This window comes from Ornithorhynchus anatinus, chromosome 6 (assembly GCF_004115215.2).
Source record: "Ornithorhynchus anatinus isolate Pmale09 chromosome 6, mOrnAna1.pri.v4, whole genome shotgun sequence".
In the NCBI taxonomy this organism is placed as follows: Eukaryota; Metazoa; Chordata; class Mammalia; order Monotremata; family Ornithorhynchidae; genus Ornithorhynchus; species Ornithorhynchus anatinus.
In genome coordinates this window covers 46,705,885-46,732,765 of record NC_041733.1, presented here as the reverse complement: position 1 = coordinate 46,732,765, position 26,881 = coordinate 46,705,885, and the positions used below count along the sequence as shown (strand labels likewise).

The window sequence follows — 26,881 nt, the reverse complement described above, 5'->3', positions numbered from 1 at the left end:
AAGGCTCGGGAAAGCACGGCGCGACACAGACGTAACGATTATAACCACGGTATTGGTTAAGCGCTTACCGTGTCCCCCCTCTAGACCGCGAGCTCGCTGCGGGCGGGAATACGTCTATTATTATAGTGTACTTTCCCGCCCGCTTGGTACGGTCCTTTGCACACAGTAAGCGCTCGATAAATACGACTGAACGAGCCAACGCTAATAAGGAGTCTTCTGCTCTGGTCTCGGAAAAATCTCGAAATCTGACAGCCCAGCTGGCTTCTCCCAGGAAAGCCACTCTCCTGACGGGCCCGGCGTCCGCCCTCCCGTCGAAAACTCTCTAGAGGATGGACGGCCCGGCTCCGACTTCCAAGACGGACGCCCTCTGAAAGGAGGGCGGATTGCGAGTTGGGCACGCGACCCCGTCGGCTCGACGGCCCAGCTTCTTCCTCCTCAAAGGACACTGTCGTGGGGAACTCGGAGACCTCCCTCCTGTCGGAAACTCCCTAGCCTCGACGGCCCAGCTCTTACCTCCCAGTAAGACATCTTCCTGGTCGACGGAGCGTCAGACCTCTCTAAACTTGGCCGTCCATCTATTTTTTTTTTTTTTTTTCACCTCCACCGGTGAGTTCAGATTCCGCCCTCCTTCCGGCAACTCTCTAGACCCGACGACCCGGGTTTAACCTTCCCAAGAGACGCTTTCCTGATGGATTCGGCGTCCGCCCTCCTGTCGGAAACTCTCTCGCTCCGACTCTGACTCCCGAGTCGGACGCTCTCCGGCAGGAGGACGGATCCTGAGTTCGCCGCGCAACTCTCTAGGTTCGACGGCCCGGCTTTTACCTCCACGTAAGCCGCTATCCCGGTGAACGCGGTGCCCGCCCTCCAGCCCAGCCCAGATTTTACCTCCGAGACACTCTCCGGGTGAACTCGGTGGCCACCCCCCTCGGCGCGCACGCTCTCGACTCGGCGGCCGGGCTTTTACCTCCAAGTAAGACACTCTGGTGGTGAAGTCGGTATCCGCCCTCCTTTCGATTTCTCGGAAGAGCAGCTGGATGACCCGGGGGATGACCCCGACCGAGGGCTGGTGCTCTTGGTCCGAGGTGTACGCTCCGCCCATCGAGTAGGTCTTCCCGGATCCCGTCTGCCCGTACGCCAGGACGGTGGCATTGTACCCTGGGGGGACGGAAGCCCCGTGCCCGGGGTGAGAAGGTCCGGCCGGCAAAGCCCCCTCTCCCCCTCCCCGGCTCCCTTTCGTCTAAGCACTCGGATCGAGGCCCTCTGGGCGTTGGATATTCGCCCCACGGCAGCGGGGCGGAGCGCGTAGAGCCGGGGCCCGGGGAGTCAGAAGGTCGCGGGTTCTAATCCCGGCTTCGCCGCTCGTCTCCCCCGTGGCCGTGGGCGAGTCGCTTCCCCGGGCCTCGGTGACCTCCACCGTCGAATGGGGATGGAGACCGTGAACCCCACGTAGGGCGGGGGCTGCGTCCCACCCGATTTGCTTCTTCCCACCCCAGCGCTCAGTACGGGGCCCGGTACGTAGTAAGCGCTTAATACCACAGTTACCATTATTAGCTACGATTTAACAAGATAGTAACGATGGCATCTGTTGAGCGCTCACTATACGTCAACCACCGCTCTAAGCGCTGGGGTGGACCCAGGCTGATCAGCTTGGACGACGTGGGGTTCACAGCTTTAATCCCCATACGAGGTAGACTGAGGCCCAGAGAAGTGACTTGCCCAAGGTCGCCCACAGAAGACAAGTGGCGGAGCTGGGATTAGAACCCAGATCCTCCTGCCTCCCAGGGCCGGGCTCTGCCCACCAGGTCGGTCGGGGGTCTCCCGCTCTAGCCTGGCAGCCCGTTGGGGACAGTTGAGCTCGTCTCCCAACTCCGATGTAGCGGACCCTCCCGAGTGCTCAGGACGCAGCTCTGGACACGGTCATTTATTAAATTCTGGTACTTGTTAAGCGCTTCCTACGTGCCAAGCGCCGTTCTAGGCGCTGGGTTAGACACAAGCAAGTAGGGTTGGACGCGTGGGGCTCACCGTCTCCATCCCCATTTTCCAGGTGAGGGAACCGAGGCCCAGAGAAGCGAAGGCACTCGCCCCAGGTCACACAGCAGACTAGCGGCGGAGCCGGGACGAGAACCCAACCGCCTCCCTGGCCCGGGCTCTACCGCTCAGCCGTGCCGCTTCTCGTAATAATAATCGTGCTATTTGTTAAGGGCTCATTCAGTAGTATTTACTGAGCACTTACTGCACGCAGAGCACTGTACTAAGCGCTTGGAATGGACAATTCGGCAACAGATAGAGACGATCCCCGCCCAGTGACGGGCTCACAGTACTCGACCTCTCTGTGCCTCAGTCACCTCATCTGTAAAATGGAGATTAAGACCGGGAGCCCCAAGTGGGACAACCTGCTTCCTCTGCATCTACCCCAGCGTTTAGAACAGTGCTCGGACCCCGGTAAGCGCTTAACGATAATACCAGTAACGGTGGCATTTGTTAAGTGCCAGGCACCGAGCTAAGCACCGGGGGAAGATACACGATAATCAGGCCGGACCCAGTCCCTGTCCCCCGTGGGGCTCCCAGTCTTCATCCCCATTTGACAGACGAGGGAACCGAGGGCCGGAGAAGCCAAGCGACTCGGCCAAGGTCACCCGGCAGACAGGCGGCGGAGCCGGGACCAGGTGCCGTGGGTTCTGCGGGACCCCCGGGCTCCTCACCCTTGAAGACGCCTCTGACGAGGGGAGCCACGGCGCTGGTGAACACTTCCTCCTGCTCCGTCGTCGGGTCGAAGACGAAGTCGTAGGTGAAGGACTTGTCGGTGCCCACCACCACCTGGGGAGGGAGGGAGAAAGACGGACGGACGTCCGGGCCGTCAGCCGGGAGGGCAGAGCCGGGGGGGGGGGGGCGTCCCCTCGGGGTGGGCGGAAGGGGGCAACTTTATCCCTCTATCGCCCTTTCCCCAGCGCCGAGTCCGGTGCTCTGCACTCATTAAGCGCTCAAGAAATAGGACCGAATGAAAGAGGGGGTGTCTCCCGAGGAGGGGGAGGCAGAGAATGGGGCTAAGTGGCGGGTTCCCGGGGGAGGGGGCGAGGGGGCGGCGGGTTCCTAGGGAAAGGGGTGAGGATTGGGGTGGGGGGGGTGGGTTTCTGGGGGAGGGGGATCGGGGCGTGTTGGGGGGAGGTGAGGAGGGAGATGGGGGTCAGGGTGCTGTTCCCGGGGGGGAGAGAGGGGGTGAGGAGGGAGAGATGGGGGGAGGGGAGAGATGGGGGGGCAGAAAGGGGATAAGGGGGGACAGAGAGGGGGTGAGAGGAGAGATGGGGTGAGGGGGGGAAGAGAGGGGGTAAGGGGGGACAGAGAGGGGGTAAGGGGGGGACGGAGAGGGGGTAGGGGAGGACAGAGAGGGGGTGAGAGGAGAGATGGGGTAAGGGGGGGAAGAGAGGGGGTAAGGCGGGGACAGAGAGGGGGTGAGAGAAAAGATGGGGCATAGGGGGGACGGGGGGGTAAGGGGGGAGATGGGGTAAGGGGGAGACAGAGAGGGGGTGAGAGAGGAGATGAGGCATGGGGGGACAGAGAGGGGGTAAGGGGGGAGATGGGGTAACGGGGAGGTCAGAGAGGGGACAAGGGGGGGACAGAGAGGGGATCAGAGAAGAGATGGGGTAAGGGGGGACGGGGGGGTTGGGGGGGGGAACAGAGGGGGGTAAGAGGGGGCAGAGGGAGGTAAGGGGGGGACAGAGAGGGGGTAAGGGGGGGCACAGAGAGGGGGTAAGGGGGGGACAGAGAGGGGGTAAGCGGGGAGATGGGGTGAGGGGGGATAGGGAGGGGGTAAGGGGGGGACAGGGATGGGACGAGAGATGGGGCGAGGGGGACCGGACAGGGGGTGAGAGGAGGGAGAGGGTGGAGGCCGCGTGTTCGGGGTGCGGGGGGGGGGGGGGGGTGAGGTGAGAGAGGCGCGGGGGCGTGCGGGGGCGGGGGGCGACCTGGGGCTCCCCGGGCACGAAGGCCAGGCAGGCCTGGCAGCCCTCGCCCAGCTCCTTGGGCACCAGCGGGCGGCAGCGCAGGGCCACCCGCACCGGGATGCCTTTCTCCTCCTCCTTGCCCATGGCGGCGGGACGGGACGGGACGGGACAGGACGGGACGGGACGGGACGGGGCGGGGGGAAGAATCTGTCGGCCTGTCGGTCGGTCGGTCGGTCGGTCGGCCTGTCGGTCGATCTGTCGGTCGGGCCGGTCCCGCCGGTCCCGCGCATGCGCGCGGGCGCCTCAACCGCCAACTTTCAAACGGGGCCGGGCGGCGGCGGCGGCCAATCCCCGCCCGGGCGCGCGCGCGCGTCCCGGGGGCGAGCACGCCGGGAGGGGAGGGGGCGGGCCGGGGGCGAGCGCGCCGGCGCCGTGACGTCAGGGGGCGGCCCCCCCCACCCCCCTCCCCCCCCGCCGGCCCCCGCTTCCGCTTCCGGCGCCCCGCCCTCTCCCCCGGCCCGACGAGGTGGGGGAGGGGCGGCGGCGCCGCTGAGGTAAAGCGGCCTCCGACGGACAGAGACGAAGCCGGAGACAGACGGACGCCCCCCCCCCCCCCCGACCGCCATCGCCCCGCTTTGACCCCTCCCTTCCTTCCTTCCTTCCTTCCTTCCTCTCCCGCTTTCCTTCTCCTCAGCCTCCTTCCCTCCCCCCTTTCCCTCCCTCTCGCCCTCGCCCTCCTCCCCCCCTCCCTTCTTCTCCTCATCCTTTTCCCCTCCTGTCCCTTTCCTTCTCTCCTCCCTCTCCCCCTTCTCCTCCCCCTCTTCCCCTCCCTTCTCCTCATCCTTTTCCCTCCTCATTTCTCCTCCCTTCCCTTTTCTCCTCACACTTTCCCCTCCTGTCCCTTTTCATTCATTCATTCATTCATTCAATAGTATTCTCCCCTCCCTCTTGCCTTTCTCCTCACACTTTCCCCCTCTCTTCTCCTCTTAATTTTTCCCTCCCCTTTCCTTCTCCTCGGCCTCTTCCCCTTCCTCCTGTCTCCTCCTCCTCCTCCTCCCCTCCCTTTTCTCCTCCCGCTTTCCCCTCCCCTTTCCTTCTCCTCGGCCTCTTCCCCTCCCTCTCGCCCTCGCCCCTTTCCCCCCCTCCCTTCTTCCCCTCATCCTTTTCCCTCCTCTTTTCCCCTCCTGTCCCTTTTCTTTCATTCATTCATTCATTCATTCATTCAATAGTATTCTCCCCTCCCTCTTGCCTTTCCCCTCACACTTTCCCCCTCCCCTTTCCTTCTCCTCGGCCTCTTCCCCTTCCTCCTGTCTCCTCCTCCTCTTTTCCCCTCCCGTCCCTTTTCTTCTCCCCTCCCTCTTGCCTTTCCCCTCACACTTTTCCCTCCCCATTTCTTCTCCTCACCCCCTTCTCGTCATCCTTTTCCCTCCTCTTTTCCCCTCCCGTCCCTTTTCTTCTTCTCCCCTCCCTCTTCCCCTTGTCTGCTCATTTCGCCCTCCTGTCCCTCTTCTCTCCTGCCCCTTTCCCCTCCTCACCCTTTTCTCCTCCCTCCCTCCCTCCCTCCCTCCCTCCCTCCGTCCCTCCCCTCCTCTTCTCCCCTTCATCCCTCTCTCCCCTGCCCTGCCCTGCCCTGCCCTGCCTCCCCCCTTCCCTCTCCTCTCCCTTCCTTCCCCTCGTCTCCTCTCCCTTCCTTCCCCTCGTCTCCTCTCCCTTCCCCTGGCTTCTCCCTTCCCCTTCTCCCCTCCCCTCCTCTCCCCCTCATTCCTTTCTCATCTCCCCTTTCCTCTTCTCCCCTCCATCGCCTCATCCCCCCCCTTCTCCCTTCCTCTTCTCTCCCTCCTTCTGTCCATCCCTCCCTCCTCATCCCCTCCCTCCCTCCTATCCATCCACCCCTCATCTCCCCTCTTCTCCCTTCCTCTTCTCTCCCTCCTTCTGTCCACCCATCCCTCCTCTTCCCCTCCCTTCCTTCTCTCCATCCACCCCTCATCTCCCCTCTTCTCCCCCTCCCCTCCTCTCCCCTCTCCCCTCCCTCCCCTCTTCTGTCCATCCCTCCCTCCCCTTCCTCTTCTCTCCCTCCCTTCTTCTATGCACCTCTCTTCTCCTTTCCCTCATCTCCTCTCCCTCTCCTCCCTTCCTCTCCCCCCCCCATCTTCCTCTTCTCTCCCTCCCTTCTTCTCTCCCTCCTCTCCCCTCTTCTGTCCATCCATCCCCTCCTCTCCCCTTCCCTCTTCTCCCCTCTCCTCCTTCCCCTCATCTCCTTTCCCTCTCCTCCCTTCCTCTCCCCCCACCTCTTCCTCTTCTCTCCCTCCCCTCTTCTGTCCCTCCATCCCTCTTCTCCTTTCCCTCATCTCCTCTCCCCCTCCTCCCTTCCTCTCCCCCCACCCTCTTCCTCATCTCCCTCTTCTCTCCCTCCCTCTCCCCTCTTCCTCTTCTCTCCCTCCCCTCTTCTGTCCATCCACCCATCTCCCCTCTTCTATCCATCCCTCTTCTCCTTTCCCTCATCTCCTCTCCCCCCCCCCCCCGAGTCTCAGTTCCGCTTTGTGTTCCGCAGGTTAAGCAGCCCCCCCGGGGGCCCGGCGCAGCCAAGCCCCCCGCGTCTCCTTGGCCGGAGCCCGTGGTCCCGATGGAGCCGGACGGCCGCCCCCCCTACGACGACTACCCCGTGGTCTTCCTGCCGCCCTACGAGAACCCCCCGGCCTGGATCCCTCCCCACGAGGTGGGTGCCGGTCACGGCCCGGGAGGACCCCCCCCCCCCGCCCCGCGCCCAGCCGGGCGATTCCCCGGGGCGGGAATCGCATCTGCTTACTCGTGCTCTCCGTCGATCCATCGGTGGCGCGTACTGAGCGCCTACCGTGCGCGGGGCACGCCGCTAAGCGCCCGGCAGGGGACGGCCCCACAGAGTTCGTAATCACATCCCCTGCCCCCCCCCAAGCGGCGCGGCTCCGTGGAAAGAGCCCGGACTTGGGAGTCGCCGGTCGTGGGTTCCAATCCCGGCTCTGCCCCTTGTCAGCCGGGTGACCTCGGGCCAGTCACCTCACGTCTCTGGGCCTCGGTGACCTCGTCTGTCAAATGGGGATGAAGACCGTGGGACCGACCACCTGATGACCCTGGATCTCCCCCGGCGCTTAGAACGGCGCTCAGCACAGCGCTCGGCACATAGTTAATACCAACGTATTTGTTAATACCAACGTCATTATAATGTAACAGTGTTGGTATCGGTTAAGCGCTTATAAGGTAATCACGTCGGTATCGGTTAAGCGCTTACGTATGACGATATGATTTATCCCCAGCGCTCAGTCCAGTGCTCAGCCCACAGAAGACTGTCAGCCCCTTGAGGGCAGCCATCACGTCGGCTAACCTTCCGTCCCACTCAAACCCCGTCCTCCCCTCGACTCTCCCGTCACCGTAGACGCCACCGCCGTCCTTCCCGGCTCCCGAACCCGCGACCTCGGCCTTGTCCTGGACCCCTCCCTCTCCTTCAACCCACATTTCAGTCCGTCGCCAAACCCCGCGGGTCCCACCTTGACGGAAGCGCTAAGATCCGGCCTCTCCTCCCCGTCCGAGCCGATCCCAGCCCGTCTCCTCTCCCGCGTCGGCCTCCTCGCTGACTCCCCTGCCTCCCGCCTCTCCCCACTCCGCCAATCGATCAATCAATAGTATTGATTGAGCGCTTAGCCTGTGCGGGACGCTGTACTGAGCGCTTAGGAGAGGAGAGTTTAAAGACAAGTTCTCCACGTAGTCTCCCGAGGGGGAGACAGACCTGAATATAAATAACTAAATTACAGCTATCACAGAGAGAAGCAGCGTGGCCTAGCGGGTAGAGCCCGGCCCTGGGAGTCGGAAGGTCCTGGGTTCTGATCCCGGCTCCGCCACTCGTCTGCTGGGTGACCTCGGGCCAGTCGCTTCACTTTTTCGGGCCTCAGTTCCTTCATCCGGAAAATGGGGATGAAGACCGGGCCCCAGGTGGGACAGGGACCGTGTCCAACACGATCTGCTTGGATCCGCCCCAGCGTTTAGTCCACTGCCTGGCATATAGTAAGCGCGTAAATACCACAGTTACCATCATCATTGTTATTATTATCGTCGTCGCGGAGCCGGCAGTTCGGCAGGGGAGCCGGATCCACTAATAATAACGGTGGCATTTGTTAAGCGCTTACTATGTGCAAAGCACCGTTCCAAGCGCTGGGGGATACAAGGTGATCAGGTTGTCCCCCGTGGGGCTCACAGTTTTAATCCCCCTTTTACAGATGAGGTAACTGAGGCACGGAGAAGTGGAGTGACTTGCCCACAGTCACCCAGCTGACAAGCGGCTGAAGGGGGATTCGAACCCATGACCTCTGACCCCCAAGCCCGGCCTCTTTCCACTGAGCCGCGCTGCTTCGCTGAGCTGCTTCTACTTAGCTTGTATCTACCCCAGCGCTTAGGAGAGCGCTTAGGAATCAGCGTCCTCATCTGCAAAACGTGGATGTCCCGCCTGATTTTCTTAGATGCGCTCGGCACGTAGGTCACGGGTTCCGATCCCGGCTCCGCCACTCGTCGGCCGTGTCACCTTGAGCAAGCCGCTTCACCTCTCTGGGCCTCGCTTCCCTCATCTATAAAACGGGGATCGAGACGGTGAGCGCCGTGGGGGACAGGGACCGGCTCCAGCCCGGCGCTTAGTACAGTGCCTGGCGCATAATAAGCTCTCAACAGATAACACAGTTATAGTGAGCGCCTGACAAGTACCGGAATTATTACGGGCACGTAACAAACACCACAGATGATATCGGCACGTAGGGCTCGGTGGAAGGGGCCCGGGCGCCGGAGGTCATGGGTTCGAATCCCAGCCCCGCCGCTTGCCAGCTGGGGGACTTTGGGCAAGTCACTCCGCTCCTCTGTGCCTCAGTTCCCTCCTCTGTAAAATGGGGATAAAAAACCGTGAGCCCCGCGTGGGACCACCCGCTCACCTTCTATCCCCCCCGGCGCTTAGAACAGTGCTTTGCGCGTAGTAAGCGCTCAACGATAATAATGATGTTGGTATCTGTTAATAATAATAACGTTGGTATTTGTTAAGCGCTTACTACGTGCCGAGCACCGTTCTAAGCGCCGGGGGAGACGTAGGGGAATGAGGTTGTCCCACGTGGGGCTCCCGGTCTTCATCCCCATTTTCCAGACGAGGTCACCGAGGGCCAGAGAAGCGAAGCGACTCGCCCACGGTCCCCCAGCTGACGAGTGGCAGAGCCGGGAGTCGAACCCGTGACCTCGGACTCCAAAGCCCAGGCTCTTTCCACTGAGCCACGCCGCTTAACAAATACCATCATCATCATCATCATCATCATCATTATTATTATTAAAGGGGGTTGTAATTAGTGGAGTGACTCTTCGGTTTGGAGCGGGGGGCCGGGTGGGAGTGCCGGGAGGAGGGTACCCCCGATGGTCCCGCCGGGCGGATCGTCCGGACTCCTGCGCCCGTCAGAGGGCGGGGACCGTCTCCGTCTGTTACCGCGTTGCCCGTTCCGAGCGCTCGGTCCGGCGCCCCGCACGTAGTAAGCGCTCGCTAAATCCCATCGAACGAATCGTCCGGCAGAGGGTCTACCACCCGGACTACAACAACGAGCTGACCCAGTTCCTGCCGCGGACCATCCAGCTCCAGAAGCCGTCGGGAGCGCAGGTGGGCGTCCCCCCCCGCCCCCGTCCTCCCAGCCTCGGCCTTCTCCTCCCCTCCCCTCTCTCCTTCGACCCGTCGCCGGATCCCGTCGGTCCCACCTTCGCGGCCTCGCCGAAATGGGCCCTTTCCTCGGCCTCCAAACCGCGCCCGCGTTGATCCCGTCGCTCATCCCCGGCCGCCTCGGCCCCGGCGCGGACTCCCCTCCGCCGCCCGCCTCGTTCTTCTTCTCCGGAGACGTCCGGTCCGCGTCTCCCTCCTTTCTCTTCCCGCCCGTCTCCCCCCGCGCCCTTTAAATACGCCCGGCCACCCCGGGGCGGGGGCGGGGGGGACCGCGGGACGCGCCGGTGGGCGACCCCAGGGTCCGGGGGGAGGCGCACGGACCCCTCCTCACCCGCTCCCCCTCCTCTTCCAGCTGGGCTTCAACATCCGCGGAGGGAAGGCTTCCCAGCTGGGCATCTTCATCTCCAAGGTGCGGGGGGCGTCCGGGGGGGCGGCCGGGGTTGGAGGGGGGCGTCCGGACCGGCGTCCCGACCGGCGTCCCGTCCCCCTCCCCGCCAGGTGATCCCCGACTCGGACGCCCACCGGGCCGGCCTGCAGGAAGGCGACCAGGTCCTGGCCGTCAATCAAGTCGACTTCCAAGACATCGAGCACGGCAAGGTGCGGGCGGGCGGGGGGGGGCGGGGACGCGTCCGTTGACCCCCAGGCGCCCGGCGCTCCGCCCGCAGTAAGCGCTCAATACGTACCACCGAGGAAACCGCCGCGGGCCGGGGACGTCTCCGTGCCGTCCCTCTCTCGGCCTCCCCCCGGCGCCATACATCGGCCGGGGCCCGGGTCCGGACGTGGGTTCCGACCCCGGCCGCGCCGCACCCCTGCTGTGGGGCCTCGGTTTCCTTAAAATGGGGGCGGAGGCCGCGAGCCCCCCCGCGGGCCGGGGCCGGCTCTCCCCCGGCGCCCGGGACGGCGCTCGGCACGTAGGAAGCGCCGAAGAGACGCCCCGGTCACCGTCGTCGGGATTGTCGGGGGCGGGCGGTCCCGGCCCTCGCGCCCACCGCCGGCCTCCCTCCTTCCAGGCGGTGGAGATCCTGAAGACGGCCCGGGAGATCAACATGCAAGTCCGCTTCTTCCCTTACAGTGAGTACCGGGCCGGACGCCGGTATCACGGGGATCCGTCAAGCGCTTACTACGCGCGGAGCGCCGTTCTGAGCGCCGGGGGAGATCCGGGGTCACCGGGCCGTCCCACGGGAGGCTCCCGGTTAATCCCCGTTTTCCAGACGAGGGGACTGGGGCCCAGAGAAGTGAGACGACTCGCCCGCGGTCACCCAGCTGACAAGTGGCCGGGGGGGGATTCGAACCCGTGACCTCGGACGCCCAAGCCCGGGGTCTTCCCACTGAGCCACGCTGGAGGCCGGGGGGGGGGGGCCTCGGTCTCCTCAGCCGGGAGACGGGCGGACGGCCCCCGCTCTCCCCCCTCCGGCTGCAGCCCCGTGCTCTCCCCTCCCAAGCCCTCAGCGCAGTGCTCTGCGCACAGTCGGCGCTCGCACCGGTCGGTGGCGGGCCGGGAGCGGGTCCGCCACCCTCGGCGGATCGTCCTCTCCCGAGCGTTCGGTACAGTGCTCCGCACACGGCGCTCAGGACGTACCGACGCCTGATGGTGGGCCGGGAGCCTGGCTGCCAGCTGTGTCGGAGCGTCATCTCCCAAGCGCTTAGTACAGTGCTCTGCACACAGCGCTCCACACATACCACTGACTGTAGACGGAGAACGTGTCCACCCCCTCCGTTGGCCTGTCCTCTCCCAGGCGCCCAGTACGGTTCTCTGCAGAGTCGGCGCTCAGTACCTACCGTGGACCGACGGATGGCGGACGGAGAACGCGTCCGCCGACTCTGTCGGCCCGTCCTCTCCCGGGCGTCCAGCGCGGCGCTCTGCGCGCCGTAAGCGCTCGGTACATCCCGCCGGACCCACGGATGGAGGGCGGAGAGCGCGTCTCCCGACTCTGTCGGCCCGTCCTCTCCCGAGCGTTCAGCACGGCGCTCTGCACACGGCAAGCGCTCGCGGGCCCGGCGGCCGGAGCCCGAGGGCCCCGGGTTCTAATCCTCGGTCTGGAGGGGGAGAACACGTGAATATTCACCCTCTCTTTCCTCGTAACGATCGCTGACTGTGGTATTTGGTAAGCGCTCGCTATGGGCCAGGCACCGTACTAAGCGCCGGGGTGGATCCAGGCTGACGGGGCCGGACGCGGTCCCCGAGCCACGGGGGGAAGCGCCCACTAGGTGTCCGGCGCCGTTCTAAGCGCCGGGGCGGATACACGGTCCCACGTGGGGCTCCCGGTCTCCATCCCTACTTCCCCGATGAGCAGACCGAGGCCCGGAGCGGCGAGGTTCGCAGGAGTCCGCGCGCGCGGGGCTGTGTGCCGAGCGCCGGGGCGGGGCAACGACAGAGAGAGACATTCCCTGCCCACGACGACGTCACGGCGACTCGCCCGAGGTCACGCGGAGAGACGCCCGGGAGGGCCCGGGTCCTTCGGGCTCCCGGGCCCGCGCTCTAATAATAATAATAATGACGACGTTGGTATCTGCGAAGCGCTCCCTAGGTGCCGAGCACCGTTCTAAGCGCCGGGGGAGACGCGGGGGAAGCGGGCCGTCCCCCGCGGGGCGCCCGGGCTTCGTCCCCGTTTTCCAGACGAGGTGACCGAGGCCCAGAGAAGCGAAGTGACTCGCCCACGGTCACCCGGCGGAGCCGGGAGTCGAACCCATGACCCCCCGACTCCGGAGCCCGGGCTCTCACCCCGGAGCCGCGCCGCTCTGACCGCCGGGCCGTTACCGCTCTCTCCCCGTCCCCCGTCTCCTCGCGGTCTCTCTGTCTCTGGCTGTCTCTGTCTCTCCAGATTACAACCGGCAGAAGGAGAGGACCGTCCACTGAGCGCCCCGAGCCGACGGGACGGGGGACCCCCCGGTTTCGGGGGGAGGGGGCCGATGACCCCCCCCCCCCCCCAATAAAGACCGTGCCAGGATCCGTGAGTGTGGCTTTCCTCCCCTCCGGGGGGATTTAATAATAACGACAATAATAATAACGGGCGCTCACCACGCGCCAGGCACCGTGATAATGCCGGTATCTGTTAAGCGCTCACTACGGGCCGAGCACCGTTGTAAGCGCCGGGGGCGATCCGGGGTCGTCGGGCGGTCCCCCGCGGGGCTCCCGGTCTTCGTCCCCGTTTTGCAGACGAGGTCACCGAGGCCCAGAGAAGCGAAGTGACTGGCCCACGGCCGACCAGGGGCGGAGCCGGGAATTCGAACCCGTGACCTCCGACCCACCGAGCCCGGGCTCTTTCCACCGAGCCACGCCGCCGTACTGGGCGCCGGGGCCCGCGCTCTCCGGCCCCCTCGGGCAGACGGGGGGGGGGCGGGGGACCGAGGCCCAGAGGAGGGCGGCGCCTGGGCGCTCGCAACGGCGCCCGGCTCGCGGTAAGCGGCGAATTCATTCGCCAGCGTGTCTTGAGCGCCCGCTAGAGAAGCAGCGCGGCTCAGCGGAGAGAGCCCGGGCTTTGGAGTCGGGGGTCATGGGTTCGACTCCCGGCTCCGCCCCCTGGCAGCCGGGTGACCGGGGGCACGTCACTTGACTTCTCTGTGCCTCAGTTCCCTCATCTGTCAAATGGGGATGAAGACCGTGAGCCCCACGTGGGACGGCCCGATTCCCCCGGATCTCCCCCGGCGCTCAGAACGGTGCTCGGGACGCCGACGTCATCGCTACGCGTGCGCTCGGAATGGACAGTTTGGCCCCAGCTACAAGCCCGCGGGGCGGTGACGGTCACCCCGGGCCCGCGGTCGCCCGGCAGAGGCGGAGCTGGATCAGAACCCGGGCCCCGGCTCCACCCGGGAGGCCGCGCCGCCTCCCCACGGGGGCGGATCCGAGCGGGCGGGGTTGGACGCGGGTCCCGCCCGACGTGGGATTCGCGGTCCCCGTCCCCGTGTGATTACTGTTAATGATCGTCGGACTTGAGCGCTCACTACGCGCCGGGCGCGCCCCCCCCCCCCCCCCAACGCTTAGAACGGTGCTCGGCCCGTAGCGAGCGCGTAACAGATACCGACGTTATCGTTATCGCCGACCAAAGGGGTGGGACGCGGCCCCCGTCCCACGCGGGGCTCCACCACCCCCTTCTCCGGAGGAGGTCACCGGGGCCCAGAGACGGACAGCGCCTCCCCCGAGGTCGCCCGGCAGACGAGGCGGAGTTAGAACCCCGAACTCTCTGCCCCGAATTGCCCTGGGGAAAGAGGCCGCGCTTGGGAGTGGGAGGTCATGGGTTCTAATCGCGGCTCCGCCCCTCGTCTGCCGTGTGACCGTGGGCGAGTCGCTTCACTCCTCTGGGCCTCAGTTCTCTCATCTGTAAAATGGGCATCAACCGCGAGCCTCCCGCGGGACGACCCGACGACCCCCGGATCTCCCCCGGCGCTTACAACGGCGCTCGGCCCGTAGGGAGCGCCTAACGGACACCGACGTCGTCATTATTGCTCTGCACCTCCCCCCCGCGCTTAGAACGGTGCGGCTCAGTGGCAGGAGCCCGGGCTTGGGAGTCAGCGGTCGTGGGTTCGAATCCCAGCTCTGCCACTTGCCAGCTGTGTGACCGGGGGCGAGTCGCTTCCCTTCTCTGGGCCTCAGTGACCTCCTCCGGAAAATGGGGATTAACCGTGAGCCTCCCGTGGGGCCACCCGATGACCTTGTATCTCCCCCAGCGCTTAGAACAGAGCTCTGCACCTGGGAAGCGCTTAACGGATACTAACGTTATTATTATTATCATTAACAGTGCTCGGCACAGAATACGCGCTTAATAATGTTGCTATTTGTTAAGCGCTTACTAGGTGCAGAGCGCCGTTCTAAGCTGCCGGGGGAGATAATAATAACAATGTTGGTATCTGTTAAGCGCTTACTAGGTGCAGAGCACCGTTCTAAGCTGCCGGGGGAGATACGGGGTCGTCGGGTCGTCCCACGGTTCATCCCCATTTGACAGATGAGGTAACTGAGGCACAGAGAAGTTCAGTGACTCGCCCCCGGCCACCCGGCCGACGAGGGGCAGAGCTGGGATTCGAACCCGTGACCTCCGGCTCCCAAGCCCGGGCCCTTTCCACCGAGCCACGTCCCGACGTCGTTACTATCGCCCCGTGTGTCCCGTCCCCCCCCCCGCCCCGCGCTTAGCACAGCGCTCGGCACCGAGTGAGCGCTTAACCCACACCGCCGTCGTCGTCTTACTGTCGTCGTCACCCCTCCTCCCAGTGCCCTGCGCACGGGAGGCGCTCGGTACGGCCGAACGGCCGGCCGGATCCCCCCAAAAACATCGCGGGGCGGGCCGGCCGGTCCCCTTTATTGAGGATGAAGGGGGCGGGGGGGCGGGGTCCGCGCCGGTCCGCCTCTAGTCCTCGGGCCGGCCCCGGGCGCCGTCGCCCGCCGCCTCGGGCCCGCCGCCGGGCCTCAGCTCGCCCACGGAGATGACGGGCAGCGTGCACTGCTCCGGGTATCGCCACGGCTTCACGTGCTGCCCGTGCTCCCGCTTCCAGGCCGGGTACCTGCGCGACGCCTTCTGCAACCTGCGGAGCATCTGGCGGGGGGGGGGGGGGGGGGGGGGGGCGGGCGGGGGGCTGAGGCCGGGCGCTCGGCCCGCCGCCCGCCCTTCCCGTGACGTCGGCGTCCGTTAAGCCCGAGCACCGTTCTAAGCGTGAGGGAACCGAGGCCGGGGCGGGGCCGGGTCCTTCCGGTCGGGCCCCGTCTTCCGGATGAGGCCGCCGAGGCCCGGGGAAAGGGGGGTGGCTCGCCCGAGGCCACGCGGCGGACGAGCGGCGGAGCCGGGATTAGCGATGATATTGGTATTGGGTAAGCGCTTACTGGAAAGAGCACGGGCTTTGGAGTCGGGGCTCATGGGTTCGAATCCTGGCTCTGCCGCTCGCCGGCTGTGTGACCGCGGGCGAGCCGCTTCACTTCTCTGGGCCTCGGTTCCCTCGTCTGTAAAATGGGGACGAAGACCGGGAGCCCCACGTGGGACCACCTGATGCCCCGGTGTCTACCCCGGCGCTCAGAACGGTGCTCGGCACATAGTGAGCGCCTAACAGATACCAACATTAGGGGCCGAGCACCGTTCTGAGCGCCGGGCCTCTTTCCCCCGGGGCCGCGCTGATTAGACGCTGAGAATAATCAGTACCGGGGTATCCGTTGACGATCGTAATGATGACGAGGGCGTCTGGTGAGCGCTTACCAGGTGCCGAGCACCGTTCTGAGCGCCGGGGCTCTTTCCCCCGGGCCGCGCTGATTAGAGGATGAGAATAATCAGTACCGGGGTATCCGTTGACGATGATAATAATAATAATAATGACGAGGGCGTCTGGTGAGCGCTTACCAGGGGCCGAGCACCGTTCTGAGCGCCGGGGCTCTTTCCCCCGGGCCGCGCTGATTAGAGGATGAGAATAATTAGTACCGGGGTATCTGTTAATGATAATAATAATGACGAGGGCGTCTGGTGAGCGCTTACTAGGTGCCGAGCACCGTTCTGAGCGCCGGGGCTCTTTCCCCCGGGGCGCGCTGATTAGGCGCTGAGAATAATCAGTACCCGGGGATCCGTTGACGATCGTAATGATGACGAGGGCGTTTGGCGAGCGGTCGCTACGCGCCGAGCGCCGTGAAGCCCTTCCTTCCAACGGATTAACTGAGCGCTGACCGTGCGGAGCGCCGCTGTAAGCGCTGGGGAGATCCGGGGTCCTCGGGTCGTCCCACGTGAGGCTCCCCGTCTTCATGCCCGTTTGACAGCTGAGGTCACCGAGGCCCAGAGAGGTGAAGTGACTCGCCCACAGCTGACGAGTGGCGGGGCCGGAATTCGAACCCACGGCCTCCGACTCCCAACCCCGGGCTCTCTCCACTGAGCCACGCCGATCAGGTGAGGATGATAATTGGCACTGGGGTATCTGTTAATAATAGTAATGACGATGACGAGGGCATTCGGTGAGCGCTCGCTACAGCGCCAAGCGCCGTCAGGCACTTCAACGTAGCCATCGGGCGCCGTACTAAGCGCTTCCTAGGGGCCGCGCCCTCTTCTCCGCCCTGGGGGGGGGTAGATCCAAGCGGATGAGTTGGGGCACCGCCCCCGTTTTACGGACGAGGTCGCCGAGGCCCAGCGGAGGGAGATGACTCCCCCGGGGTCACCCGGCGGGCATAGGGGCGACGCCGCGATCAGAACCCGGGCCCGGGATCCACCGTTTCGGCCCCCCCCGCGCCCTGCGCCCCCGGCCTCGACTCACCGTGGGGGCCACGCACTGAGTGGCCTTGTTCATCACCCACTTGGGCAGGGAGCCTGCACGGGGGACAGCGTCCGGTTATCCTCCCCTCCTCTCCCGAGCGCTCAGTACAGTGCTCTGCACCCGGGGAGCGCTCGATAAATACCCCCGACCGACTGACCCCCCACCCCCACCCCGGTTCCCCCCAAGACCGTGGGCTCGTTGGGGGCAGGGAACGTGTCTGGCTGTCGCCGTCCTCTCCCCAGCGCCCGGTACGCCCGGGAAGCGCTCAGTAAATATCACACCGAATAAACGAAGCGGGCTCACGGGGGAGGCGAAGGAAAGGCGTCCCGGCCACTGCCCTTCGTTCAGTTGTATTTAATGGGCGCTTACGGGGTCTAGACTGTCAGCTCCTTGTGGGCGGGGAATGTGTCTGTTCTGTCGGCCTCTCCCGAGCGCTTAGCCCAGTGTTCTGCCCCCGGTAAGCGCTCGATAAATACTCCCGACCGACCGCACGCTCACCGTGGACGGGGGGATGTGCCCGTTTCTAGTTCAGTCGGCCTCTCCCGAGCGCTTAGCCCAGGGCTGTGCCCCCGGTAAGCGCTCGATAAATACTCCCGACGGCACGCTCACCGTGGACGGGGGATGTGCCCGTTTCCAGTTCAGTCGGCCTCTCCCGAGCGCTTAGCCCAGGGCTGTGCCCCCGGTAAGCGCTCGATAAATACTCCCGACGGCACGCTCACCGTGGACGGGGGATGTGTCCGGTTCTAGTTCAGACGGCCTCTCCCGAGCGCTTAGCACAGGGCTCTGCCCCCGGTAAGCGCTCGATAAACACTCCCGACCGACTTCAAGCTCACCGTGGATAGGGGATGTGCCCGTTTCCAGTTCAGGCGGCCTCTCCCGAGCGCTTAGCCCAGGGCTCTGCACCCGGTAAGCGCTCGATAAATACTCCCGACCGACCGCACGCTCACCGTGGACGGGGCATGTGCCCGGTTCTAGTTCAGACGGCCTCTCCCGAGCGTTTAGCACAGTGCTCTGTACCCATTAAGCGCTCAATAAATACTCCCGACTTCAAGCTCACCGTGGACGGGGGACGTGCCCGGTTCTAGTTCGGTCGGCCTCTCCCAGGCGCTTAGCACAGGGCTGTGCACCCGGTAAGCGCTCCATAAATACGCCTTTCTACCAGCTCATTGTGGACGGGGGGACGTGTCTGTCCGTTGTCCTACTGGCCTCTCCCGCGCGCTCAGTACGGTGCCCTGCACACGGCGAGCGCTCGATAAATACCACCGAATGAATGAACGAAGCGGGGTGACGGGGGAGGCCGAGAAGAGGCGTCTCGGCTCCTCCCATTCGTCCCATCCGTCCCACGGCATTTAAGGAGCGCCTACCGTGCGCGGAGCACCGTCCGGACGGCTCGTCGCGGGCCGAGGACGCGTCCGTTCATGGTTGCGCGGGGCCCTCCCGGGCGCCCGGTACGGCGCCGCGCCCGCCGCGAGCGCTCGGCCGACGGGACCGACGGACCGCGAGCTCGCCGTGGACCGGGAACGCGTCCGCTCGTCGTGCCGGCCTCCGCGCGCAGTACGCGCTCGGCAGATACCGGCCCCCCCCCGGACCTCCGCGGCCCGGACCCCCAACTCACCCTTGGGATCCAGCTGGGCCAGGTAGGTGAGATGGCAGCTCCGGGGCCCGGTGGCGAGCAGCAAGTAGCCCGTCAGGATGGAGACGGCCCGGACCATGTCCTTGCGCGGCGGGTAGCGCTGAACGGCCGGCGGCGGGGGTCACCCGGGGGGACCGGGGAGACCCCCCCCCGCCCCATCCCCTCCCTCCGGACCGTTCGTCCCATCGGTCGATAGGATCCATTGAGCGCTTCCTCGGCGCGGAGCGCCGTACCGAGCGGTCGGGAGGGGACCATAGGTCTCCTCCCCTTGGGCCCAGCCGGGACGGGTCCCTTCCTCCCCTTCTCCCGGCTCTGGACCGCGGCCCGGCGCGGGCTGATGGGGGGGGGACGGGGGCCCGGGGGGGCGAAGCCGGGGAGAGGGGTCGCGGGGGGCTGGCGGGGGTCGGGGGGGCCGGCGAGGGGCCACGGGGGGGCTGGCGGGGTCGCGGGGGGCCGGCGGGGGGTCACGGGGGGCCGGCGAGGAGTCGCGGGGGGCCGGCGGGGGGTCGCGGGGGGGCTGATGGGGTCATGGGGGGCCGGCGGGGGGTCGCGGGGGGCCGGCGAGGGGTCGCGGGGGGCTGATGGGGTCGCGGGGGGCCGGAGAGGGGTCACGGGGGGCCGGCGAGGATCAGAGGGGACTGACGGGGTCATGGGGGCTGGCGAGGGGTCGTAGTGGGCTGGTGAGGGGTCACGGGGGGCGGGCGAGGGGTCAAGGGGAGCTGATGGGGGCCGGCAAGAGGTCGCGGGGGGCCGGCGCGGGGACGCGGGGGGCCGGCGAGGGGTCGCGGGGGGCCGGCGCGGGGACGCGGGAGGCCGGCGGGGGGTCACGGGGGAGCTGACGGGGTCACGGGGGGCTGGCAGGGGGTCGCGGGGGGCCGGCACCCACCGGGTGCGTGACGGAGAAGTTGATGATCATGCAGGTGTCGTCGGTCACCTTCCAGGTGCGGAGGGTGACCACGTCGCGGTTCTTCATGGGCTTCGGGCACTTCCCTGCCGAGAAGGGGGTCCGCTCAGCGCCCCCCGGCCCGGCCCCGCCCGGCCCGCCCCCTCCCGCTTCCTCACCCCGGGCCGCCGGGCCCAGCGCTGGGGCCGACGCGGGCTCGTCGGGCCGCCCTCGCCGTCTCCGTCCCCGTAGGAGGGAACCGAGGCCCAGAGAGGTCAAGCGGCCGGCCCGAGGTCGCCCCAGCGGACGAGGGCCGAGCCGGGATCGGAACCCGCGTCCTCCGACTCCCCGGCCCGCGCTCCCGCCGGGGCTCTGCGCGCGGTAGGCGCTCAATAAATACGACCGAATGAGCGAGGCCCCGCGGCGGGGATCACCCGCCCCTCCCGTCGTACCGTCCCAAGCGCCGCCGTACCCGGTCAGCGCTCAATAAATACCATCGGATCGAAGGGTGCAGGGAGGTGGGCTGAGGAGCTGACGGCCTGCTAATAATAATAGCATTTATTAAGCGCGTCCGAGGGGCCGAGCACCGTTCTAAGCGCTGGGGGGGATAGGAGGTCATCGGGTCGTTCCCCCGTGGGGCTCCCGGTCTCCATCCCCATTTTCCAGATGAGGGAACTGAGGCCCAGAGAAGCGAACCCGAAGTCGCCCGGCCGACGCGCGGCGGAGCCGGGACTGGAACCCGTGACCTGGGACTCCCAAGCCCGTGGTCTTTCCGCGGAGCCGCGCTGCTGCGTGCGGAGCGCTGCGCTGAGCGCTTGGGAGAGTCCGATGCGGTCAGTAGCCGCGATCCCTGCCCTGGAGGAGCCGACATCTGTGTGCGGAGCACTGGGCCGAGCACTTGGGAGAGGACAGCAGAGCCAGTCAGAATAAAATAATCATGATGATGATAAAATCTGGCCCTTTTCGAGTTAGTAATAATAAAATCGGCCCTCTTCTCTCCATCCAAACGGCTCCCACGTTAAGCCGATCGCTCATCCTCTCGGGGCTGGACGACCGCCTCGGCCTCTCCGCTGACCTCCCGGCCTCCGGCCTCGCCCTGTATCTCTACAGAAACGTTCATTCCGCTCCTTCCTCCCTCTCCTTCCTCCCTCTCCTTCCTCCCTCTCCTTCCCTCCTTCCCTCCTTCCTTCCTTCCTTCCTTCGCTCCCCATACTTGCTCATCTGGTCCCCTTCCAAGCGCTTAGTCCGGGGTTCTGCACGCAGTAAGCGCTCAATAGAGATGACCGAATGTGACTGTTCCACGGTTGTATCGTCCCCTCCCAAGCGCTTAGCACAGGGGAAGCGCTCAATAAGTACGCCGGACTGACGGCCGATGGAACCGAGCAGGTGGAAGAATACGACCGTCTCCGCAGACCCGATCCCTGTCCCTCGAGGAACTTCCAGTTGAGCGGAGGGGCGCGTCAGAGCGTGGCCCAGTGGGCAGAGCCCGGGCCTGGGTTCTAATCGCGGCTCCACCACGTCGGTCGTACTTATTGAGCGCTTACGGTGCGCAGAGCACCGTCCTAAGCGGCTGGGAAGCGCAATTCGGCAGCAGATGGACACAATCCCCGCCCGTAACGGGCTCACGCTTGTCGGGCAAGTCCTTGGCTGGGCCTCGGCGTCCTCACCTATAAAATGGGGATGAAGAGTGGGAGCCCCTCGTGGGGCAGGGACTGCGTCCAGCCCCTTTTGCTCGCCTCCACCCCAGCGCTTAGTACAGTGCCCGGCACAAAGGAAGCGCTTAAAGGATAATAAATAATAATGCCGGTATTTGTTAAGCGCTTACTATGTGCCAGGCACCGTTCTAAGCCCTGGGGGGAGATACGAGGTCACCGGGTTGGCCCCCGAGGCCACCTTCCCCACTTTACAGATGCGGTCACTGAGGCCCAGAGAAGTGCAGTGACTCACCCGAGATCACCCAACGGATAAGGGGCGGAGCCGGGATTAGAACCCACGTCTTCTGACTCACAAGCCCGGGCTCTTGCCACTAAGCCCCACTGCTTCATGCCATCATTATCATTATTCTTCTTCTTCTTATTATTGTTAATAGAACAGAGAAGCGCCTGAACCCTATCGACTGTCAGCTCACTGACACACTCCTTCATACCACTGTCATTATTATTATTGTTATTGTTATTATTATTATTAATAGAATGGAGAAGCGCCAGAACCCTCTAGACTGTTCACTGACACGCTCCTTCATACCGTCATCACTATTATTATTATCATTATTAATGGAGCAGAGAAGCGCCAGAACCCTCTAGACCGTCAGGTCATTGACACGCTCCTTCATACCATCATCGTCATCACTATTATTATTATTATCATTATCAACAGAGCAGAGAAGCGCCAGAATCCCCTAGACGGTAAGCTCATTGACACGCTCCTTCGCACCATCATCATCATCATCATTATTATTATTATTAATAGAGCAGAGAAGCTCCAGAACCCTCTAGGCCGTCAGCTCATTGACACGCTCCTTCATATCACCGTCATCATTATTACTATTATTATTAATAGAGCAGAGAAGAGCCAGAACCTTCTAGACCGGCAGCTCACTGACCTGCTCCTTCATACCATCATCATCACTATTATTATTATTATTATTACTATTATGAGAGCGGAGAAGCGCCAGAACGCCCTAGACCGTCAGCTCACTGACATGCTCCTTCATACCATCGTCATCATCATCATCATTATTATTATTAATAGAGTGGAGAAGCGCCAGAACCCTGTAGACCGTCAGCTCACTGACCTGCTCCTTCATACCATCATCATCATCATTATTATTATTATTATTAATAGAGCGGAGAAGCGCCAGAACCTTCTAGACCGTCAGCTCACTGACACACTCCTTCATACCGTCGTCATTATTATTATTTTTATTATTAAGCCAAGAAGCTCCAGAGCCCTCTAGACCATCAGCTCACTGACACGCTCCTTCATACCAGTGTCGTTATTATTATTAATATTAATAGAGTGGAGAAGGGCCAGAACCCTCTAGACCGTCAGCTCAGACCGCTCCTTCATACCATCATCATCATCATCATTATTATCGATAGAGCGGAGACGCGCCAGAACCCTCGAGACCGTCAGCTCAGACCGCTCCTTCATACCATCGTCGTCGTCATTATTATTATTAATAGAGCGGAGAAGCGCCAGAACCTTCCAGACCGTCAGCTCACTGACACACTCCTTCATACCATCGTCATGATTATCATTATTATTATTATTAACAACAGAGCGAAGAAGCTCCAGAACCCTCTAGACCGTCGGCTCACTGACACGCTCCCTCATACCGTCGTCGTCATCATCATCATCGCCATCAATAGAGCGGAGAAGCGCCCCAACCGCCTAGACCGTCAGCTCGTGGAGGGGAGGGAAGGTGCCCTCTCCCAAGCGCCCGGTCCAGTGCCCCGCACCCGGGAGGCGCTCAGTAAGTAGGACCGCCCGGCGCGTCGCTCACAAGCGTAGTAGCCCACGTCGGTGGTGCTGTTGATCCGGGCGATGTCGAAGGAGTCCAGCATGGTGACGTCCCAGGTCCTGCGATACTCCTGGTCATGCAAGACGTCGTAGACGGTCTCGATCGGGACGTCGCCGATGGTCACGCGGCCCTGCCGCGAGAGGACGGGATGACGGCCGCCCGCCGGCCGCCCGCCCGGGGCCCCCGGGGTCGCCGTCTTCGGCCCCGTTCCCCGGGGGAAACCGGGGCCCGGGGGAGGTGACCGGCCCGGGGTCCCGCGGCCGGGATCGGAACCCGCGGCCGGGGCCGCGGCTCTCCCCGCTGGGCGGGAGATCGGGCGCTTAATACGTGCCCGTCGCGTTCTGGCTATTTTCAGTCATTCGGTCGTATTTAGTGGGCGCTCCCGGGGTGCACGGCGCCGTGCCGAGCGCTTGCAACCGACGGCGCGGCCGCGGGTGGAGACGGCCCCGGCCCGACGTCGGGCCCGCGGTCTAAACGGGGGAGACGGACACCGGGCCAGGTCTGGCTGTTGAGCGCTTACTACGTGCCCTATTTGTTTTGTCAACGAGGTGTCCGTCCCCTCGATTCTATTTGTCGCGGTTAAGTTAGGGTGTTTTTGTCCGTCCGTCTCCCCCGATTAGACCGGGAGCCCGTCGACGGGCGGGGACGGTCTCTACCGTTACCGGATTGTCCATTCCAAGCGCTCGGTCCAGCGCTCCGCGCGTCGTTAACCATCGTGTCGGTATCTGTCAGGCGCTTACTACGTGCAGAGCGCCGTTCTAAGCGCCGGGGGAGATCCGGGGTCGTCGGGTCGTCCCGCGGGAGGCTCACGGTTCATCCCCATTTGACAGATGAGGTCACCGAGGCGCCGAAGTGAAGTGACTCGCCCCCGGTCACCCAGCTGACGAGGGGCCGAGCCGGGAGTCGGACCCGTGACCTCCGACTCCGAAGCCCGGGCTCTCTCCACCGAACCACGCTCCGGTAAGCGCTCAATAAATACTACCGAACGAATGAATGTGCCGGGCGCTGTGCTAAGCGCTGGGGTTGATGCAAGGTCGTCGGGTGGCACCCGGTCCCGGACCCGCTTTAGAGGTGAGGGAACTGGCAAGTGAAGTGGTTTGCCCGAGGTCAGAAGGCAGAGGAGCGGCAGGGCCGGGATCGCGCTCACTGTGGGTGGGGGATCTGCCTATCAACTCTGATGATAATACTAATGACAATACTAATAATAACTAATGACTGTGCAATTGCGAAGCGCTCACTACGTGCCGGACGCCGTTGTGAGCGCCGGGGTGGAAACGAGCTAATGAGGCCGGACCCGATCCCCGTCCCACGTGGGGCTCGCGGTCTGAGTGAGGGGGATGGGATTACATCCCCATTTTCCAGACGAGGAAACCGAGGCTCAGAGAAGCGAAGCCCGTCAGTGGGCAGGGACGGTCTCTATGTGTTGCCGATGTGTCCACTCCAAGCGCTTAGTACAGTGCTCTGCACATAGTAAGCGCTCGATAAACACTATTGAATGAATGACTCTCCCAAGGTCACGCGGCTCTACCCGGATTAGAACCCAGATCCTTCCGACTCCCAGGCCCGGGCTCTACCCGGCTGCCCCTCGATTGGAACAGAGGCGTGTCGGCTCCTTGCGGGCGGGGAATGGGTCTGTTTATTAATAATAATAATAATGTTGGTATTTGTTAAGCGCTCACTATGTGCCGAGCACTGTTCTAAGCGCTGGGGGAGACACGGGGGAATCGGGTTGTCCCCCCGTGGGGCTCGCGGTCTTCATCCCCATTTGACGGATGAGGGAACCGAGGCACCGAGTTTATAATGTTTATTATAACGTTTATAATAACGTCGGTATCTGTCAAGCGCTTACTACGTGCAGAGCGCCGTTCTAAGCGCCGGGGGAGATCCGGGGTCGTCGGGTCGTCCCGCGGGAGACTCGCGGTTGATCCCCACTTTCCAGATGAGGGAACTGAGGCCCAGAGAAGGGAAGCGACTCGCCCACGGTCCCACAGCTGACGGGTGGCGGAGCCGGGACTCGAACCCATGACCTCTGAGTCCCGAGTCCTTTCCGCTGAGCCACGCTGCCGTACCGTCCTGTCCCCGGCGCTTAGCCCAGCGCCCTGCACCCGGTGAGCGTGAGTCCCCCGCCCACGGCTGGCGAAGAGGGGCCCCCGAGTCTTCTTTTGAGAAGCAGCGGGGCCCAGTGGGGAGTCGGAAGGTCACGGGTTCTAATCCCGGTCGCGCCGCTTGTCACTCGGGTGACCTCGCGGCGGGTCGCTTCACTTCCCCGGGCCTCGGTTCCCTCCTCCGGGAGACGGGGACGGGGCGCGCGCGCGACCCGCATCCGCTCGCACCCACCCCGACGCCCGGCCCGGCGCCCGGCGCGCAGCCGGCCCCTAACGGGCAGCGCGGGCACCGTGACCGCGATGGTTATTCCGGTGGGTCCGGTGGTTGCGTGCCCCTCCGCCCCCGTGCCCCGCTCACCTTGATCTTGTGCACGGCGGGCTGGCTGCCGTCGGACGGCCCCGGCGGGGGCCGGGTACAGACCACCACGTCGTCCTTGTCGTACCGGGCCTGCCATCCCTCCTCCTCCTGGCACTGGGCCTGGAAGTCTCGGAAGAAAGAATCCTCGGGCAGGAGGACCGTCGCCAGGGCCGGGCGGGCGGGGAGGCCGCGGGACGGGGAGGGCCGGACCGCCGGCGGACGGGCCCGGCCGGTCGGAGGGCCGGGGACGGACGGACGGGCCGGCGGGACCGGGAAAGGGATGGCCGGAAGGAGGGCGGCGCGGAGGGCCGGGCCGCGGCCGGATGGGCCGGAGGGCGGTGCGGAGGGGATCCGGTCGGAGGGCCCGACGGCGCACGGACGGGCCCGGCGGGTGGTTCCGAGGGCCGGAAGGACGGACCGATGGACGGGCCGGCGGTGGGGAGGGCGGTCCGGAGCAGGCCGCGCGGATGGACGGATGGACGGACGGACAAGCCCAGCCGGTCGTTCCGAGGACCGGACGGATGGACGGACGGCAGGATGGACGGACCCGGGGTGCGGGGGCGGGACGGGGGCTCGGACTGTGGCCGGACAAATGGACGGGTTCTCCCAGGGCCGGAGTCTGTTGCCAAGGCAACGGGTGGGCGGGGCCGCAGAGACCGGACCGTTGCCGAGGCAACGGGAGGGGGCAGACAGAGCCCCGGCCGTTGCCCAGGCAACGGGTGGGCGGGGCCCGAGAGCGGCCCCGCCCCCGCCGCGCGCGCTCCTCCCTCCGCCTCCTCCTATTGGCCGAGCGGCGGCGTCTCCTCCCTCGCCATTGGCCAGGCGCGGCGGCGCTCCCATTGGCCCGTTTTCAAAGCGGCCGCGCGAGACCGAGACAGACCGACAGACACGCAGGAGGGCGCCACCGGCTGGCCTTTTATTGACGGGCCCAGCAACCCCCGCCAGGGGGCGCCCCGCCCGCCTCCCCCGCTTCCGGACCGCGGTGAGGACAGGGAGGGGAGGGGGAAGGGGGGGCGGGGGGGAGGGGAGAGACCTCAGAGACACCAGAGACAGAGCTAAAGGGAGAGACCCGAGAGACACAGCTGAGGGGGAGACATGAGAGATACCAGAGAGACAGAGTTGCGAGGGGAGGCATGAGAGACAGAGCAGAAGGGAGAGACATGAGGCACCAGAGAGACAGAGCAGAAGGGAGAGGCATGAGAGACACCAGAGAGACAGCTGAGAGACATGAGAGACCCCAGAGAGACAGAGCTGAAGGGAGAGACGTGAGAGACCCCAGAGAGACAGAGCTGAAGGGAGAGACGTGAGAGACCCCAGAGAGACAGAGCTGAAGGGAGAGATATGAGAGACCCCAGAGAGACAGAGCTGAAGGGAGAGATATGAGAGACCCCAGAGAGATAGAGCTAAAGGGAGAGACGTGAGAGACCCCAGAGAGACAGAGCTAAAGGGAGAGACATGAGAGACCAGAGAGAGAGAGCTGAAGGGAGAGAAGAGGCACCAGAGAGACAGAGCTGAAGGG

At 64.6% G+C, this 26,881-nt stretch overlaps 3 protein-coding genes across 6 annotated transcripts in view; 1 reads left to right on the top strand and 2 right to left on the bottom strand.

The window, feature by feature from the left end:
• The window catches only part of KIF4A (kinesin family member 4A), a 44,282-nt gene extending 40,171 nt beyond the window's left edge, over positions 1–4,111 (bottom strand). For all 4 annotated transcript variants that reach the window (XM_029067866.1, XM_029067867.1, XM_029067868.2 and 1 more), the window contains exons 1-3: positions 3,963–4,111; positions 2,703–2,817; positions 965–1,155 (exon numbers count right to left, since the gene is read on the bottom strand). In XM_029067866.1, coding sequence (XP_028923699.1) covers positions 965–1,155; positions 2,703–2,817; positions 3,963–4,085 — 429 coding nt within the window. In that variant the 5' untranslated portion in view covers positions 4,086–4,111. The remainder of the gene's footprint in view (positions 1–964; positions 1,156–2,702; positions 2,818–3,962) is intronic.
• Positions 4,112–4,460: 349 nt separating this feature from the next.
• Positions 4,461–12,596, top strand: PDZD11 (PDZ domain containing 11). The gene is made up of 7 exons (XM_029067070.1): positions 4,461–4,495; positions 6,493–6,657; positions 9,508–9,591; positions 10,001–10,057; positions 10,147–10,245; positions 10,659–10,719; positions 12,471–12,596. The coding sequence occupies exons 2-7, from the start codon at positions 6,565–6,567 to the stop codon at positions 12,503–12,505; spliced, it is 429 nt and encodes a 142-aa protein (XP_028922903.1). The 5' UTR covers positions 4,461–4,495; positions 6,493–6,564; the 3' UTR covers positions 12,506–12,596.
• A 2,370-nt stretch (positions 12,597–14,966) lies between these two features.
• LOC103167153 lies at positions 14,967–26,202 on the bottom strand. The gene is made up of 6 exons (XM_029067225.2): positions 25,363–26,202; positions 22,882–23,029; positions 19,380–19,483; positions 18,476–18,593; positions 16,861–16,913; positions 14,967–15,173 (listed from the first exon to the last, which is right to left on the bottom strand). Exons 1-6 carry the CDS (start codon positions 26,200–26,202, stop codon positions 14,988–14,990), a joined length of 1,449 nt encoding a protein of 482 aa, XP_028923058.1. The 3' UTR covers positions 14,967–14,987.
• Positions 26,203–26,881: the final 679 nt, after the last annotated feature.